We start from the raw sequence: 17,675 nt of genomic DNA on the forward strand, positions 1-17,675 counted from the left end.
GTTAGCGGGAATGCTTCTGATGGATTCCTGCATGAAATTGGGTTCATGCCGTAATTCAAGTGAAGAATTTCAATTGTCAATGGTAAACGTATACCTTTCGGGCTTTTCAGCAATACGATGATGATGATGACTGTCATCCCACAGATTGAAATCTCAATGGAAACAAAGGGTTTTTGAGTGCAGCTACATATCAATGATGTTTTGATTTGAAGAATTTTGGTGAAATTCTATAAAATTTTGGAAATTCAATAAAGAGAGTTTCTAAAGCGAAATCTATACAATATGTATAGAGATAATTTGATTTATTCAATGAAAAAGTTTACAAAGGCAATTATTTTTCAAGCTAAATACCTAAATATGTAAACTTTAATAGATGGCGCCAAAGCATATCGTATTATGTAAATGGAGACACTATATAATAGAGTAGAGGTTTTTTTTTTACTTCTGAAAAAAGGCGATAGCATACGACGCACGTTCCAACACAATCGCGAAAGGGTAGGCCCAAAAACACATGGAGAAAACAAATGCAACGACACCTGCAATTGGTTGGCTTCAGACATGATACAATTCAACCGGGGGTCTGCCGACCGCGTTGTTTCCTGCGGTCAACCAAGTAAACCCCACATGTGAAGCAGCAAAGTGCACAGCTGCGTCGCACGTACTTGCTCTTGCAGGTCAAAGCCCCTTTATAGAGTTTACTTGTAGATTGTTAGAGTTTGTTGGAGCTGCCTCTATATAAGTTTTAAATAAATTATGTTGATGTTGGGGAAGAGACGACAAGGAGGGCAAAATTTTGTTTAGTGAAAAAAATTTTACTTTTTTGAGAAAAAAAAAATGCAGTTTTACTGAAAATGCTTTGAATATTACGTATGCAAAGTTTAATCAATATCGTAAGAGCCGTTTTCGAGCTATTTGGTATATCTTGAATAATTTGTATGGGAACTACAAGTTCTAATCGAGATACATATAAGAAAACAAAAAAAAAAAAGCTTTCAAAATTCCATAAAAATCATCTGTACCAAATTTGACCCACTTTTTGGAATTTTTCGTCGTAATGTTTGTTTTGATTAATACCTCAAATTTTTGTTTCGACACGAAACCAATACTTGCTCTATAGAACTAGTAGGTATACTTGGGTAATCTACTGTTCAAAGTTGTAAAATATCAATTGAAAAACAATGTATTAGAAATTAAAAAAAAAAATTATTTCAACTAAGAATATTTCCATTAAAAAGAAAAATATTTGTGGCAGATAATAAATGTTTGCCTTAAAAAATATTTATGAGAAACAAAAAATGTTTGCATTAAAAAAAATATTTATGGCAACTGAAAAAATGTTTGCATTGAAAATAAAATTTGTATTGCAAATAAAAATATTTTGCACTAAAAAAAAATTTATTGCAAAAAAAAAATGTTCGGAATTTAAAAAAAAAAATTTTTTAAATAATACATTTTTGCTTTAAAAAATATTTATTGCAACTGAAAAAATTTGCATTAAAATTTTTTTTTTTCAACTGAAAAAATATTTGCATTTAAAATAAAATTTTTATATTGCAAATAAAAATATTTTGCATGAAATAAAAATTTTATTGCAAATAAAAAAAATGTCTGCATTGAAAAAAAAAATTCTGTGCCAAATGTGTGTATTAAATATTTTTTAAAATTTGTAATGGAAAACAAATGCTTAGAAAAAAATTATTTTTTTAAAACCCTGCCACTGTTTACAATAAAAAATCTTTTACTGTTTGCCTGTTAAGTCTGATTTAAATGCAAACTTCACGGCACTAGTTAGAATAAGGAATAAAAAGATAAGAAAGAATTTTTGTTGGTCACTGTACCAAACTAAATTCTTTTTGAGAAACAATATGATGATTCCTAAGATGAAATTCGAACTCATTCCTCTATTCTCTACTCATTGTTGAAAATTACTGTGGTTCACTGCTACTTGAGTTGGAGTCTGTTTACAACTCTCAATTGTTATAAATTTGTTTATAATGAATTACCCCACATAAAAACAGAAGCTCGAAAACAGCCAATACGACGGTTTTTAACATTTTATAACGGTAATATTTCAAAAACGGAGGCCAATCAAATTTTTCTGACTTCAGATTCGAGTTCAACACAAAAGCCTCTAGAAAAATATATCTTGCTTCTTGTGGCAAAAAAAAAGTTAAATTTTGTTGGCCAGTGTTATAATTTCAATATGTTTCAGTTCTAATTTATTGTAAGTTATTTTCAAAGCCGCATACAAATTTACCATATCACATTTTAAGTTGAGTTTTTTTTATCTCAGTGCAGTTAACTAACTACTTTTTTTTCTCAAGCATATCTCTGTCAAAACTGTTTACATTTTTATTTATAATGATGCAAGGTGCTACTCCCTTTGAAATGATAATTTTAAACTAAAAAATCATGAATTTCAGAACTTATTTATAAAAAAAAACTAAAGCACCATGGGTGCATCTAAGCTTTCTTTGAAATTTTAAAAGCAAAGTCCTTTAGAAACCAACAAAAAGTAAGTTTTATTCAGCCCGTTTTTTTTCTGCAAACCGTCTGTAATTAAATCGAAAAGCAAAACAAACCCAACTTTTAATCTAAAAAAAAAACCAAGCCCTCTCCTTCACTTAGTCATTTCAATTAAAATCAAAAACAAAAACTCTATGGCAAGTATGAAATTTATAAATTCAAAGAAACACAAAAAAGGCTCTCGAATATTTGTACATAACATATTCTATGGCATACGAACAACAGCAGTGAGTTGTGGGTGAATCCTTTGACAAATGGATCCCTGTCATCACTCACACTCCCCCAAAAGAGGACTCTATACGACAGAATCCTCAAATATTTTTTGTTTTATCGTTGCGGGATGACAGAGCTCGCGGTATTGAAAATTGTTTGAATTCCATTGAAGGTTCATGTTGTGTTTATCTTTAAAAAAATATACATACATTTATATTTTTTTATATTCCTTGGATACGCATTACAAGAGCTGTTGACAAATTGAATCTTAAAGATGTAATAAGCAAATATTATCCCTCTCGAACAGATATACCCGTTGCTTTGATCACAGTGGGGTATCCACTTTGTGCGCCGAAATTCGAGCCAAAGAAAAATAATAATATACATTTTTTTTTATTTTTTTTATTTTTTGAAATATAAACAAAGGAAAATCGTGGAATTCAATATTCTGTTTTCGAGAAAAAACAACAAAAAATATATCTTCTTTGACAAACTCAATCACCGAGTTTGCTCCCCAATTTTTTTCGATTTTTTTTTATATCATTTGTACTTCGTAGAAGTCATGCTGTATCTCTACATCTCTGCATTCGAATGGAAAACACTTGAATTAAATTTTCTTGTTTTTGTATCTTTTTTTTATTTCATTTCAGAAGGAATTGTATCTTATAGTATACCGAAGGGTGTTCAGCGTGGTATGGAAATCGATTTGTCCGATAAAACCTATGATGGCCACGAGGAGGGCGACAGATTTGTAGATGGCTTGGGTCAGTTGGTCGATGGCCAAAAGGGAAAGGATAATTTTCGAACGGATATTCACGGATTTGGAAAGGGTAAGTAAAGTAACAACACATCAAAAAAGGTTTTTGTTTTGTGTTTTGGGACAGTTTGTCTATTTTTTTTTTTTTGTATTCGTTCATATAGATGAAGATTTAGTCCTGAGTGGGATTTATACGTTTCTTTTCTTTTTTTGTATTTTTTAAACTGAAATAGGATATGGCTTTTGTTTTTCGAAACTTTACTTTTAAGGATGAGAAAATTAACCGACTTAACAGTATCGACCCGAAGGGCTAATGGCTAATGGGAGAGGCTTGTTCTTTTTTTACATTTTTTTGCGGGTAGGATAGAAATGGAAGCTTAAATGTACTTCTAATTGAATACTTCCTACCCTTCAATTTGCTCTTGGGGCAGGGTTAATGTTAGTTTGCAGAAGTGTTATCTTTGAAGTAGATTGGTTTAACTATCCTCATTTAAGTAAATTGTAAGAATTCAACTGGAAGTTTTTAAGTTAAATAACTGAATTTATAGATTAAATCACGAAAATTATTTCAATTCAACGTTTTGAGGGGGGTTACTAGATAAAGTATTAATTTACTTAATCTCATATCATAAGCTTAATTTAAGATCGGGTTTAGAATGTCGTTAGTTAATCTTTTTGTCATTTGACATGGTGGAGAAAGTGACTTGATGGAGAAAGTGCATTCAAATTTTCGGACTGTTTTTGATCTTTCTCATAAGTAGCTAGTAAAAATGAGTGCATAGAATTTACAGGACAAAGAAAAAGACGTTAGATGAACTCAAATCAAAATAATATATTCCTAAATGGAGGACTTACGAGGGAAGTTTCAAAATGCATGAGGAAATGGTTATTTTAGGTTAGTACATGTCTGGAATATAATTAGTCGCAAGTTAAACTTGCCAAAAGCCATGAAGAGTTCAAAAGTGCAAGTGTTAGACCAAATATTTCAGCTGAAAATCGAAAGCACCGCTAATGTTTATTTTAGAAACAAAAAAAGTAACCATTCCATGAATTAGAAAAATTTGAAAAATCCCAATTAACGTTGCGAAGTAGGAAAAGCCAATAAACTTATTACCTAAAAAAGTATTCATAACAATATTCTGTTACAAAAAAATACATTTTTTAACTGTTTTCCTGATTAAGTGTGTACTGATATTTTCGAAGTAAAATAATGTAAGCATTACTGTAAAAATTTAATCGGCAGTAAGATTTTACTTAACATTATAGTTTGCGAAACAACAATTAAAGAGACCACTGTTTTTTTTGATCTTTTTGAACCATTGTTTTGTGTTTTTTTATTTGTATAAGTTCATACCTCTATTTTCTATCGTTTATCCTAAATCCCGAAACTGTTTTTTTTTATTTTATAAAATGTTTCAAGTGAAAATAGATTTACTATTTGTTTTAATGTTTTATATTTTCTAAGTTTGAAAATATTTCTTGCATTAAGTGGTTTTATGTTTTAAATTAATGACAAAAAGTAATTTTAAATAAAAAATGCATACACTAAAATAACTGCTAATTTTTTTAAATATCTGTTTAAGAAAAATGGTTCAAAAAGACCAAAAGTACTAGATTTTGAAAGTCCATATTTTATCCACTTTTAGCCGTATTCAAGTTTTGTGATCATTATATTGAAAGATAAAGTACATATATTCTTTTCTCCTTTACATGTTCAATACCTATAAATGCTCAAAATAAAAACAGACCATTTAGTAAAAACATCAAAAATTTCGTTTTTTTCTGTTTTTTGAATAGTTTTTCTTAAGTTTTTTACAATATTTCAATTTTAATTTTTTTTAAAGAATACATATCGATAGGAAATTTAATTATCTACAAAAAAAATTAAAATTTTAAAATTCGGCTTGCTTTTCATGTTATAGACAAAAACTCAAAAAGTAAAAGAAAAAGTCGAAAATATTGATCGTTTAAAAATTGTCATATCTTTATAATTTATCGATAGATTTTGAAGAAAAATGTCTTTTTATCTTTGCCAGAAAGTGTACTATACTCTATACATAAAAAAAACTAAAACTATGAGAATTCGAAAGATTTTTTCTTTCAGTAATAAAGTTTTTTTTGCAAATATTTCCTTAAAAAAAATTTTAAATGTTTTAATACATTGCACTAAAACATCTGGAGTGACTCAGAAAAGTTGTTCTAGTGTTTGTTGCTTATTTACTCAGCTTTCAGGTGCCGACTTTTCTGTTCAGATTAGTCATTTATTACTCAAGATATTGCCCGAATACTAAGTAGGCTGGAAACAATAACGACAAAAAACTTTGAAATATCATATCTCGAAAACCTATCCATAAATATTTTTTTAGACAAGATTTTCGAGTTTTCTGGGCTCAAATCTATAAAGTATAACGGCACTTGGTGTCCAAATTTTTTTGTAAACTAGTGTTATAGAGTCCCTCGTTTGACGTAAAAACATCTTTGATGATAAGGCCGAATAAGGTTAATTTTATTTCATTAATGTGAACAAGTACAAAATACTTAGATGTCACAAAATTATGAAATATATTTACTTTTGATGAATTAATTTGTTTAATCTTTCACTTACAGGTTATGAATGGGTTGGTTGGAGAAACGATACTCCAGGTCTTCTAGATAAACACGTTGAAATAGTATTTGAATTTGATTCGGTGCGAAATTTTAGTGCAATTGTTTTACATACGAACAACATGTTCTCAAAAGATGTTCAGGTAAATTAAAAAAAAAAAATAATTTAAATTTCTTCAAAAATATTGTAAATTTTATATATTGTTTTCAGGTCTTTGTTCATGCTAAAGTTTTCTTTAGCATTGGTGGGCGTCATTTTACCGGCGAGCCAGTACAATTTTCCTACATGCCAGACACGATCCTTGATCATGCCAGAGATGTGACAATCAAATTACATCACCGAATTGGTCGATATTTACAAGTGCATTTATATTTTGCTCTCAGGTGGATAATGCTGAGCGAAATATCATTCATCTCAGGTAAATCAATTATTCTTCAAGGAAATATTCAGACGGGTTTAAGCCAGACCAGTTTTTTTTTGTGGTTGAAACATTATTTTGCATCCTTTAACAAATTTGGTGACTTTTCTTATATATAAATAAATTCTTCATAATATATAAAAATTGAATAAAATTGACTTTAAGCCCACAATAAAAGAATTTATTTATTATTTTGCATCTTTAAGAAATAAGATAAATTACGTACATGTCTGTGGAAGCATCTAAAAATTAATTTTTCTAGACCAGTGACTGATTTAAAAAAAAGAGTGTGTGTACACAACATTTGCACACGACTGAAGTTATACTTCTCACTCAGTATATTAAATGAATTTCATTTGATATTTTTATTATTTTTGTTTTATATTATTATTAAAATAAATCAAACAGCGTATTTTTTTAACAATCTCAGCTTATAGGAAATTTCTTATAGGAAATTTTATGATGCTATCTCCGTGCCTTAACCCAAGACAATCTGACTTCCCTGAATATAGTTATGCATGAAAAAATCTTTATAATGGAAAATTAAGAATCTTCATACCAGTTTTCGGGGCTAAATTTTTGAGAAAAAAAAATTAAATTTTATCTACGATTGATGGCCTTTATATCAATACAAAAGTTTAGTTTTAGTCTATGTTGTTTTCTTTTCCTTTTATTTATGAGTATTTACGTTTTTATTTTTGTTTTTTGTGCCAACGTGCCACACGCAACTTGCCACATGCAACTTGCCACATGCAACTTGCCACAAGCAACTTGCCACATACAACTTGCCACATGCAACTTGCCACATGCAACTTGCCACATTTTGCATACTGAATGCCACATGCCTCGTGCTACTTGCCACATGCCACATGTAACTTGAAACATGCAACTTGCCAAGTGTTGTGTGTATTTTTACCGTACTGCGTCGTACTGCATTTTTAAATACTAAACCTGCTGCCCAATTGTCTCGGAGATGGCTATCGCGTCATAATCCCTTGGACATTCTTGTCAAAAAACAAATTTTCATAGCCACCGTCCCATAAGAAGTATAACTTCAAAAATCTTTTTTCTGTTTGTTTCTTTTTCGGCAGCAAATTTATACAGGTACCTATCTCATTGAATCTAAACTTTCGTTCCAGAACAGACATTCTTAAGAAATGAAAAAAGTATAGCTTTGCAGAGAACAAAATTAAAAATATGCAATCAGCCCCGATGTCGATTCCCTTAACAATTTAAAAAGTTGGGCTTTGCAAAGTCAACACAAACAAAAGTGATTGACAGCCCATCAAAAAATATTTCTGCTATTCTTAAGACCAGCTGGGTAGTAGTACACACTGCATATGAAACTATAAAATAACTTCTATTTTACAGTCAAAGTCAATCAAATAGAAAACTTGGGGTTTAGTTAAGCCTCAGTTTCCAGTTACCAGTTCCCACAACCCCGCCACCGGCTGTCTGACACTCACTTTTCTTTTACTATTTACAGATCTGTTCAAAGCTTCACTCTTCGTCATCTCTTCATGTGCAGAGCAGGAAGTTTGATGTTTGCCTAATTTCACCCAACTCCGTTCTTTTTTCTTTCTTCTGTACAACAGTAACTATACCATCGCCGCTATTGTATATTTCTTTCACTAGTTTCTTTTTAAAAAGGATCATATTTCCCAAACGGGAAAATGATTTCTATGCCCTCTTGCCGCCCAGAAACCAGGAATGGTTTAGTGGGACTTCACTTGAACTCCGAATAACATTTTTGCCGAAATATCCTTTTTTAGATTTTTCCATTTTTCATTGCCAAAAACTCCGCAAGTAAAACTTTTTAACAATGAATTCAAAAGAAAAATCCTTAAAAAAGTTTCTCGGTTTTTTTTTCTGAAAAACTCTGTATAGGATTTCTTCTTCTCATAGGACACACATGAATTCATCTCCTGAAGGATATGTTGGAGTATAATTTTTTTTTTACTACCGCACTATATTTTTTATTTGTTTTTTTTTTTTTTTTTTCGTTGAATAGTCATTCGTGTAAGACGACATTTTGAAATCACGTCTGCAGAATAAAATTCGCCCTTACATAAAAATGACGAAACAGGACGAATCGTTGGACTAGCATACGAAGCGAATAAATAGAAAAATAAAAATAACACAAAAAAAAAAACAGCTGCATTCAGAAAACCTCATGATTTATATAACGAAAGTGCATTCGCGCATCACTGGGCCCACATTAGAGATGTGCAGGAGGAGCAGATCTCGCCCTCTTCTCGCACTGATGGAATAACATACGCTGCAAGGACATGCACTCACAATCACAACATCAAAATCAAAAATGATGATGATGATGGTGAAGTGAATATATGTATGTATATTGTATAGTGAATGAATGGGTGAATGTTTGTGATGGGACGAAATCCGCACTATGACACTTAAGCATTTTACGCTCCATTCAATTTTACCAATGGGTACAAAGTACTTTCCATCCATCTATCTATCTATCTATCCATCCATCCGTTCGGTTTGTCCTTATTCCCTGGCAGGGTGTATTTCTGATGTTGGTATACCTTTGTGGTGGAAGGACAACGTAGACGCTGAGGACAACTACAACGACAACCAGAATGCGGCACTGAGCTGGTGAGCTGAGCTGAGTTGAGACGAGATGATGCAACATTATTTTACATTTTCGATGTTTTTGGGCGAAATACTTCCGGCAATGGGAAACAGAAACATCAGAGACACAGGAAACTCCCCTGTCCCTTCTTTTAAAGCGGGTTTTAACTCGACAGTCGACAAACCCCTACTCCAATTCCTTTTTACAACACAGTTCTCAATTATGCGTGAATGTTTTTCAGTGATGGTTGGAGTAGAAGGGGGAAAGGGGCTTAAATAATCCTTCCTTGGGCCAAAGTTGCCTGTGCGGAAAGTCATCGGATCATGTCGCAAACCATTATCACCTACCCTCCAGTAATTTATCTAGGAACACTTTATTTGATACTCGGGTCGGAGTCAGTGGTTTGTGGCAAAAAGAAATTGATAGGATGGGTGACCCTTTTTATTTTTTGGAGTTAACAAGTTGTTTTATTTTCATGCCGAAAACAGTGACAACGGTGGTTGGTTTGTTGGTTCGGCGTCGGTCGGTTAGTTGCATGTCCTTAGGCAGTGAACAAGTGAGAGAGATGAATAATGATACTCGAACTTAATAAATAAAATTACGGGCGAAAAATAGATTTATAAGGGTTGGTATTTACGAAGTCACAGGTCATTGTGTATAAGCAAATCGTTGGTTTTTATAAATTTATTACTTTAACCATTTTATCGAACGAAGGGTTTTAGCTATACAAAAAATTGCAAGAAGTGTTTAATTTTTAATTGAGTTTTTTTTTTGTGTGAAGAATGAGTGACACTTCAATATCTTAGGAAGCATTATGGAAAAAAATAATCGGCAGGAAAATTTATAAGATGTCATTTATGTTTCCACTGTTGGATTTAATTAAATTTATGTTGAAACTAATATTAATTTTTTTTTTATTTGTAAAAGCGGAAGTTAAAAAATAAATATAAAAACATTTAAACTTAGGCAGATAAAATGCACCGGCAAAAGGCAACGATCTTAGATAGGCACCGATCGTATGATCATTTTTCCAAAAAGCTGTGTAACATGTGAGTACTAACGTACTTTTAAATATTGGGACTACATATCACCGATGGAAAGCGCATCCAATTTTGACCAAACATAGATATCATAATCCCAAGTTCAAACGTGGTACAAAAGCGAACTCTATATTGGGCGTTAGGTGATGATAAATCTTACAGACGAAAAACTACTGTTACACATCCGCAGCGTAATTTTGCTGTGCTTTGAGCAGAGTAACTTCTGGTTATTGATATAGGTTTTTTTTTAGTATTTGCAAATCCTAATCGTACCTAGATATTTTAGCGCTTCAAAAAATCAAGATTTTCAAGTTAGGCTAAGAATTTCTTGTACAACTTCATGTTGGCACTTTAGTTTATTACGCAGAAACACGGCTCTCACTTAAATTATGAATAAATTTATTAAAAAAAACGTATGAAGCTATGTCCCAAATGACATTTTTTAAAAGAAAGGTATCATATCCTCTTTATACGGGAGTTCAAGAAAAAAAACTAGGAAAAAAATCAAAAGATCAAAGCCAAATCAACCTCTTTCTTATATACATACACATATACTTGCTATAGGGTTGCCAATCGTCCGGGTTTTCCAGGACATGTTCTCTTTTTATACTGTGTGTGAGACGTCTGGGAAGGGATTGTACTTTAAGTATCTCACTACCTATTTTCTACTCTTTAGTCTCTACTTGTTTAACGAATTGAGTTCATTTAAAGCAAGGTGCTTTTTTGTTTATTACCTGCTCAATTTTTATTTATTTCATGTTCTATGTACTATGAATTATTTGATCCACAAAAAATTTGAAGATTTTGTAAGAAAACGATTGTAATTGTTCTGGAATCTATAGTCCAGTAATGCGGAAAAATTCCTACTGGGCTCGATTTTGGTATAGACCTTCGTTACGGCGTTGTTATGAAGATGAAGATGACATTGATATCGCGTCCGCGTTAGAAGTTATAGAGGTCAAAAGGTCACGAAAATCGCATATATCTCGTGAACTGTTGCTCGGAGGTCAATAAGGTCTCTGAAAAATCTGTTCGTCATAAAATTATCTACAAATATTGCCTTATGCATTTTTCTGTAAATCCAATCGTTTTCGGAATAGAGCTGTTTCAAGCGTAGGCATAATACATGATACGTAATAATAGGTTTGTTTTATTTAAGAGTGAATAATTCAGTATTTGAATACTGAAAAATACATGTGTAATCTCTTTTGCTTTTTATTAATACGTTTTTATAAGTTTCACTTGTAATCGATATTCAAACTAATTAACTTACTAACTAAGTTACTTAGCTACTAACTAACTATTTAATAAAATCTTAGCAATTAATTTTGACCCTCAGGTCAAAATAACCTACCCTGAGACGTTTTGGTCTCAGGGTAAAACATTTGAGGGTCAAAACACCCCAAATCAATCTTAGACTACTTCTAAGAGTCGTATCGAAACTTTGAACAAATTTATGTAGTTTGAATAACTACGTTATAATATAGTCCTAAATCAGTTGGATTTACAGAAAAATGCATAAGGCAATATTTGTAGATAATTTTATGATGAACAGATTTTCCATAGACCCCTATTGACCTCCGAGCAACAGTTCACGAGATATATGCGAAAAACTGATTTTCGTGACCTTTTGACCTCTATAACTTCTAACGCGGAAGCGATATCGATGTCGATTTTTCACATCTTCATAACAACGCCGTAACGAAGGTCTATACCAAAATCGAGGCCAGTAGGAATTTTTCCGCAGATTGGGGTAAAAAATGCCTAAAAATACTGGGCTAATAGAATAACAATATGTAAACATTTTTAATGTGAACCTCATTGGCGCAAACGATTAAGTAAAATGCTTAATCTATTTAAGAAAGTTGCTTAGTCAAAAAGAAGACTGTTTTTGAACTAAGTAACTAACTTAAATGGCTTCAGCATGTTACTAAATCGTTTAAAATATTTGGTCATTGGTTTTTAATGGCATTTTTTAGTATTATATTTTTGTACTGAAAAATGCATTGCACCTTTTGTAGTATTAGGTCAAAAGTTTACTAGGTATAATACCTATAGGTACTATACAAGAAATGCCAAACTTTCTTTCAAGGTGTACAAATAAGAGAAAAAATGTTACTTCGTTTTGTCCTAGTTTTGTTTTTGTACTCTTTTATAAGTCCTTTATTTATCAGGGGAAGTCCGGGATTTGGTATCTCGATTATTTGTTTCGTCAAAATATATCTGGCAACCCTAACTTGCAGCCAAAAAATCTGAACCATGTGAAAAAGATTTTTTTATTCAAATGAAGATATTGTTGAGTAATCCGTAGAAATTAACAAGATTTAACGTCTAGTTTGGTTTGGCGCTATAGGAAATAAAAAACATTGCTTTTAAATGTATTCTCTAAGAAACAATTATCTGGATCGGTTTTAATATACTTTAAGATGAAATCGCCATCTATCTAAATCAAACAGCTAAAATCAAACATGACTTAACTTGAGGTTAAGTCATGCTTTTTCGTGTATGCAGGCAGGGTTAATCGATTTACAAAACGTTATCACGTCAAAAAGCGAATAAACTTTTATTCTTGTTCTTGTTGTTTTCTTAAATTTGTGTAAAAATTAAGAAAAATGTATTGACACTAACTAAAGTCATCTTATCAATTCATTAATTACAAAGTTTTTTGCGAAGTCCTCATTTTGTGTGAGGGAAATATGAAGATACTATTTTTTTTAATTTCTTACAAATTTTGGTAGGTATATTTAATAATATTCTTCTTCTTCCTTTTTTCTCGGCGCTGTTATGATCTCGATGTCGAGGGGATCATAACCTTCCCACGTTACTGCTTCACACTAGTGATCCGCCTGTGGGGTTCGCCGGGTTGACCTCAGAAATCGGCGGCAAGCCTCCCGGTTTTGTATTGTTCCGTTTCTGAGGCCAACTGAATGCTGGTGTTTTTGCATTTGCTTGTACCAGGAGTTTTTAGGCCTACCTTTCTTTTTATTTCGTGTTGGAACGTTATATGATATTGCTTTTTTGACGGGGTTCTCAGGATCTCTCCTTTGAACATGGCAATACCAACTGAGTCGGTCGTGTTCAATTTTTTGGGAGATGGTATTTTTAACATGAAGGCTTCCTCGGATCTTCGTACTTCTAATTCTATCAAGCTTTGTTACTCCTGCTGTCATGCGAAGCATCTTCATCTCAGCTGCCGTTAACTTACTCTCATACTTTTTGTACATTGTCCAACATTGTGAACCGTATGTGAGTGCTGGACGCACAACTGCGGTGTGCGGTGTCCTTTCAGCTTAGGGGGCATTTTTCGATCACAGAAGATAGCAGAATTTTCCCGCCACTTCATCCACCCTACGCTTACGCGATGATTGATATCGTCATCACAAGTACCTTCGTTATTTATCATAGACCCCAGATATTTAAACTTTTCACACTTGGGAAGCACTACACCATTCAAATAAATGTCAGGAATAGGCCTGTGTGGATCAGAAAATGGGCAGCATAGGTATTCTGTCTTTTTCGCGCTTATGCGGTACCCACTACCTTCTAGAACATCCACCCATACATAAAGTGCTCGTTGCAGGGATATCGGGTCTTCACTTATGATGGCTCCATCGTCAGCAAATAATAACTGATGCACTTTTGGGTCCGTCACTTTGCCTTGAAGCAGGTAATCAAGAACGGTAATAAAGAGCAGAGGACTCAAGACGCTTCCCTGGTGTACACCTACTGTGATTTCGAATTCTTCGGTGACTCCAGCTGCACATCTTACTTTAGTAACTGCTCCATCATACATGTCCATAATTATCCGCACATAGGTTTCCGGAACTCCTCGTTGTCTGAGGGCCACCCATATCAGATCTCGTGGTTGTCGATCGAATGCTTTTTCAAAATCAACCAATACCACATGCAAATCCTCCAAGGAATCTCGATGTTTTTCCATAATGATTCTGATACTCTGGATTGCATCTGTGGTTGATTTACCCACAACAAACCCGCACTGGTCATCAGATAGCCTTATTATTTTTCGCAGTCGGCTACCCAAGACTCGCTCAACGATCTTTATGGTGTGTGACATCAGCTTAATCGAACGGTAATTATCACAGCTTCGAGTATCACCCTTCCCTTTGTATATTGGAAGAAGATAACTTTCCCTCCATTGATTAGGCATTCGATCACCTCGTATAAGCTTGGAAACAAGAACCATGAGCCATCTAGACCCGATGTCTCCCATCTTTTTCCAAAACTCTGAGGGTATTTCGTCTGGCCCAACAGCTTTTCCCTTTTTGGAGTATTTTACAGCCTCACTAACTTCTTCGACTGTGACATCGGATACTTCGCTTAAGTTAGGTGAAGCTATTGGAAAGTGTAGCCTTGGAAATTGTTCATTTAGAAGTTCGTCACAATACTGTCGCCACCTGTGGAGGATTTCTTCGTTTTCCACAAGTAGTTGGCCTTGAGCATTGTTAATAAACTTTGGCGAACAGATCTCCTGAGCATTTCTTCTTCTTTGAGCGGCTATTTTGAAGATGGTTGCGCCCTTATTCACGTTTTGTCGTAGCTCTTGAATAGCACCAGCAGTCGGGGAAGAAATTTCATCTAGCTCCCGATACAGGTCTTCCGTATTCTTGGCTTGAATTTGGGCACATATCTTCTTCGCTTCTTTCTTGCAGTTTCTGTATATTTAATAATATTAAAACTAAATTTTAAGAACTTCAACTCTTATAGCACGTAGTCTAGTAGTGCATTTTATTTATATTTAACTATTATCAAATTTTTGATCAGAGCCTCCTTTGCCTAGAAATTTTTTTTCGTTTTTTTTCAAAATCTACGAATGTCCAGCATATTAAAAAAAAATTATTAAAAATTTCTTCCAATCACACAAAAAAAGCAAATTGAAAAAAAATGTATATAAATGTAGTATGTACATACAAACTTTTTGTCCCTATCAAACTCCGAATTAACAGAAAAAATTGTGTCCCCATTTATAACAATATTTTCCTCCAAAGCTGTTAAGAGTTTTTGTGAACCTGTTTGCTAAATACACAAAACTTGCTCAAAAAAAAACAATTTTCATCTTCTATCTTGACCTGCATCTTGTTGTAGCTTGTAGGTACTTAAAGAAAAAAAGGAAACTTTAAAAACCACTTCCTCCCAAGGGTGATAATAACACACCATAAAAGAAAAACTTCCAGCACCCTCTTGACAAAGAGGTTTTATATTTTCCCCCTCGAGCAACACCCAAGTACCTTACCCAACCATTCTGTCTATCCTACTAAAATCTAATTATGTACTCATAGCCGCAAAGCGTTTAAGTGAAATAAAACTGAAGTTTTTCTTCTTTTTTTTTTTTGGTTACAAGAAGAAGATATACCTACTCCACTCCAGCCTTATTCAATCAATTCTTCGCGCCCTATCTGGACGAAGGATACTTTTTGTAAAAACACGATCTCAAACTTCCTTTGTGATGCAACCCTTTTTTACTATACATTTAGTACCTATATACCTACCACCTGCCTCCAGTTTTCATTCTCCACGTTCAAAATATAGGTGTACGTTAAACTTCTTTTGAAAAGAAGAAGAAGAAGTTACAAAAAATAAAACTCTACCACCCATTCCAACGCCCATCATCTGAGAAACTTCATAATGCTTCGCTTGATTTGAAAATATCTTAAAATTTAATATTGCCAAACTGTGAAAAGTTTCGCCACACAATAGCTGTTCATAATTTTTCATAATGTTACTATGGTGCGCAGGATACGCTTCCTGAGTTTGCTTCGTCGGAACCCACCGGCTGGCGGGTTGGTGAAAAGAACCATGACGGGAATTCATTTTAGAAAGTTTTTTTTTTCTTCGTTTTCTTATTTTTTATTGTCTCCATCCTTAATGTTGGAGGCAAGAAGATTTTTCTTCCAATTTTTTCTTTCTTTGCTCCTTTCGTTCGTCCATATTTTCATCTTTATATCTACGTGTAACGTGTATCAATGGTTACAGTGGATGGGGTCTTGAGAAACTACTCATATTTTAGAAATGTTCTTCCTCGTCGTGATCGCGTGTTTCTTTATATTTTTAGCTGAAAACTTGTTGTTGCCTTTTTTAGTAAAAAAAAAACATATTTTTTATTTTTGTTTTTTCTTCTTTTTCCATGTAACTGTTTCTACAACAACCAAAAATGGATTCTTTTCAAAAACGTAAATATTGTCGACACTCGACGTCGTTTTTCCCATAATAGTGCCAGTAGTGGGAAATTTCACGGACGAAGAAATAAGCGGAAGTACGTCGCCCCAAGATACACCAGAGTACCCACTACAGAGGGATGAAGTTCAAACGAACCCCAGCAAAGGAGAACGCAGCCACGTACCACAAAGTAAGAATTTCATTTTTTGTTGTAAATATTCTTCCCAAACATGCCGAAGTCCCTTCTTATATCGTTTACCTAGGACATCCCATCCCACGCTTCCAAACTCCCAAAAAGAAAAACGAACTAACTCGTTTTTCTATTGTTGCACGCCACCATCGCTGCTGTAACCGGCTCCCGAACACATCCGTTATCTTCCCATTTCTTCTTATCATCATCCTCTTTTGTTGAGCTTCATAATGATGCACAGCACATACACCAACAAAAAAACCCACCAAAAGAATAAAAAAAAGGACCAAAAACACCAACAAAAAAAAGATGTCCTAAAAGGAATTCCATTTAGAGCGGTTTTTTGTCTTCTTCAACCCTACTCTCTTTCCTCGGATGCTGCTTTATTTTCACTTACTTTATACATTTCTGCGGTCTTCCATCATCACTTCCTCGGTTTTACACTGGGTTCTTTCTTCTTTTTCTGTCTTTAAATTTATTTTTTTTTCTTCTCCTCGGTTTGCACTTTGTACTAAATGTGTGAATATCCTTTTAATAACATTTTTTTTGTTTTGCTTTTTCGTAGTAATTTCACCGAAACCTATCGACCAGGAACCGGAACCAAATTTCGTTGGAGCGATAATAGCCATACTCACTACAATCATCCTTTTACTAGTGGCTGCTATTCTGTTGATAATTGCCAAGAATAAGCGTGCGAGAGGAAGCAATGTCCTTGATGCATTCCAGCATACCTTCAATCCGGATTCGTTAGGGGCTGACAAGAGGCTTAATATAAACATGAAGGTGAGTTTTATCTTAATTAAAGGGGAGCATGTTGAATGGAGTGTTTTTTTGAAGGTGAGTAGTGAGTTAAGCAAGATGCAGAACGCCATCTGGTAGTGGTTAATTTTTGTATTAAGAGCGAGGCGTAACAATGGAAAGTGGAAAAATAAAAACGTTAATAGGATAGCTTTATACTTACTTTAAAAAAAAATTAAAACTGGAGAGGATGTGTTAAATTACACGGTGTAACACTCAAAATATACGCGGGCGGAGACCTATCAGGTTTTGTAGAGCTAGTCGCACTGAATACGAAACGGTATTTGAAAATCCCCTAACACCCCCAAAATCTGGAGTTACGGGCAAAAAACGGTTTTTTGGACCTTCACCCATT

The 17,675-nt window shown here is 33.4% G+C and overlaps 1 protein-coding gene across 6 annotated transcripts in view; it reads left to right on the plus strand.

Moving 5' to 3' along the window:
• LOC129914783 (discoidin domain-containing receptor 2-like) overlaps positions 1–17,675 on the plus strand; it is a 229,691-nt gene that overhangs the window by 95,102 nt on the left and 116,914 nt on the right. For 5 of the 6 annotated variants that reach the window (XR_008772248.1, XM_055994176.1, XM_055994177.1 and 2 more), the window contains exons 6-10: positions 3,390–3,569; positions 6,104–6,243; positions 6,312–6,519; positions 16,388–16,522; positions 17,088–17,305. Coding sequence is in view for 5 of the 6 variants with exons in the window: in XM_055994176.1 (XP_055850151.1) it covers positions 3,390–3,569; positions 6,104–6,243; positions 6,312–6,519; positions 16,388–16,522; positions 17,088–17,305 (881 nt within the window). In the remaining variant the exon portion in view is untranslated. The remainder of the gene's footprint in view (positions 1–3,389; positions 3,570–6,103; positions 6,244–6,311; positions 6,520–16,387; positions 16,523–17,087; positions 17,306–17,675) is intronic. The other variant, XM_055994174.1, reaches the window with a different exon arrangement.

This window comes from Episyrphus balteatus, chromosome 3 (assembly GCF_945859705.1).
Source record: "Episyrphus balteatus chromosome 3, idEpiBalt1.1, whole genome shotgun sequence".
In the NCBI taxonomy this organism is placed as follows: Eukaryota; Metazoa; Arthropoda; class Insecta; order Diptera; family Syrphidae; genus Episyrphus; species Episyrphus balteatus.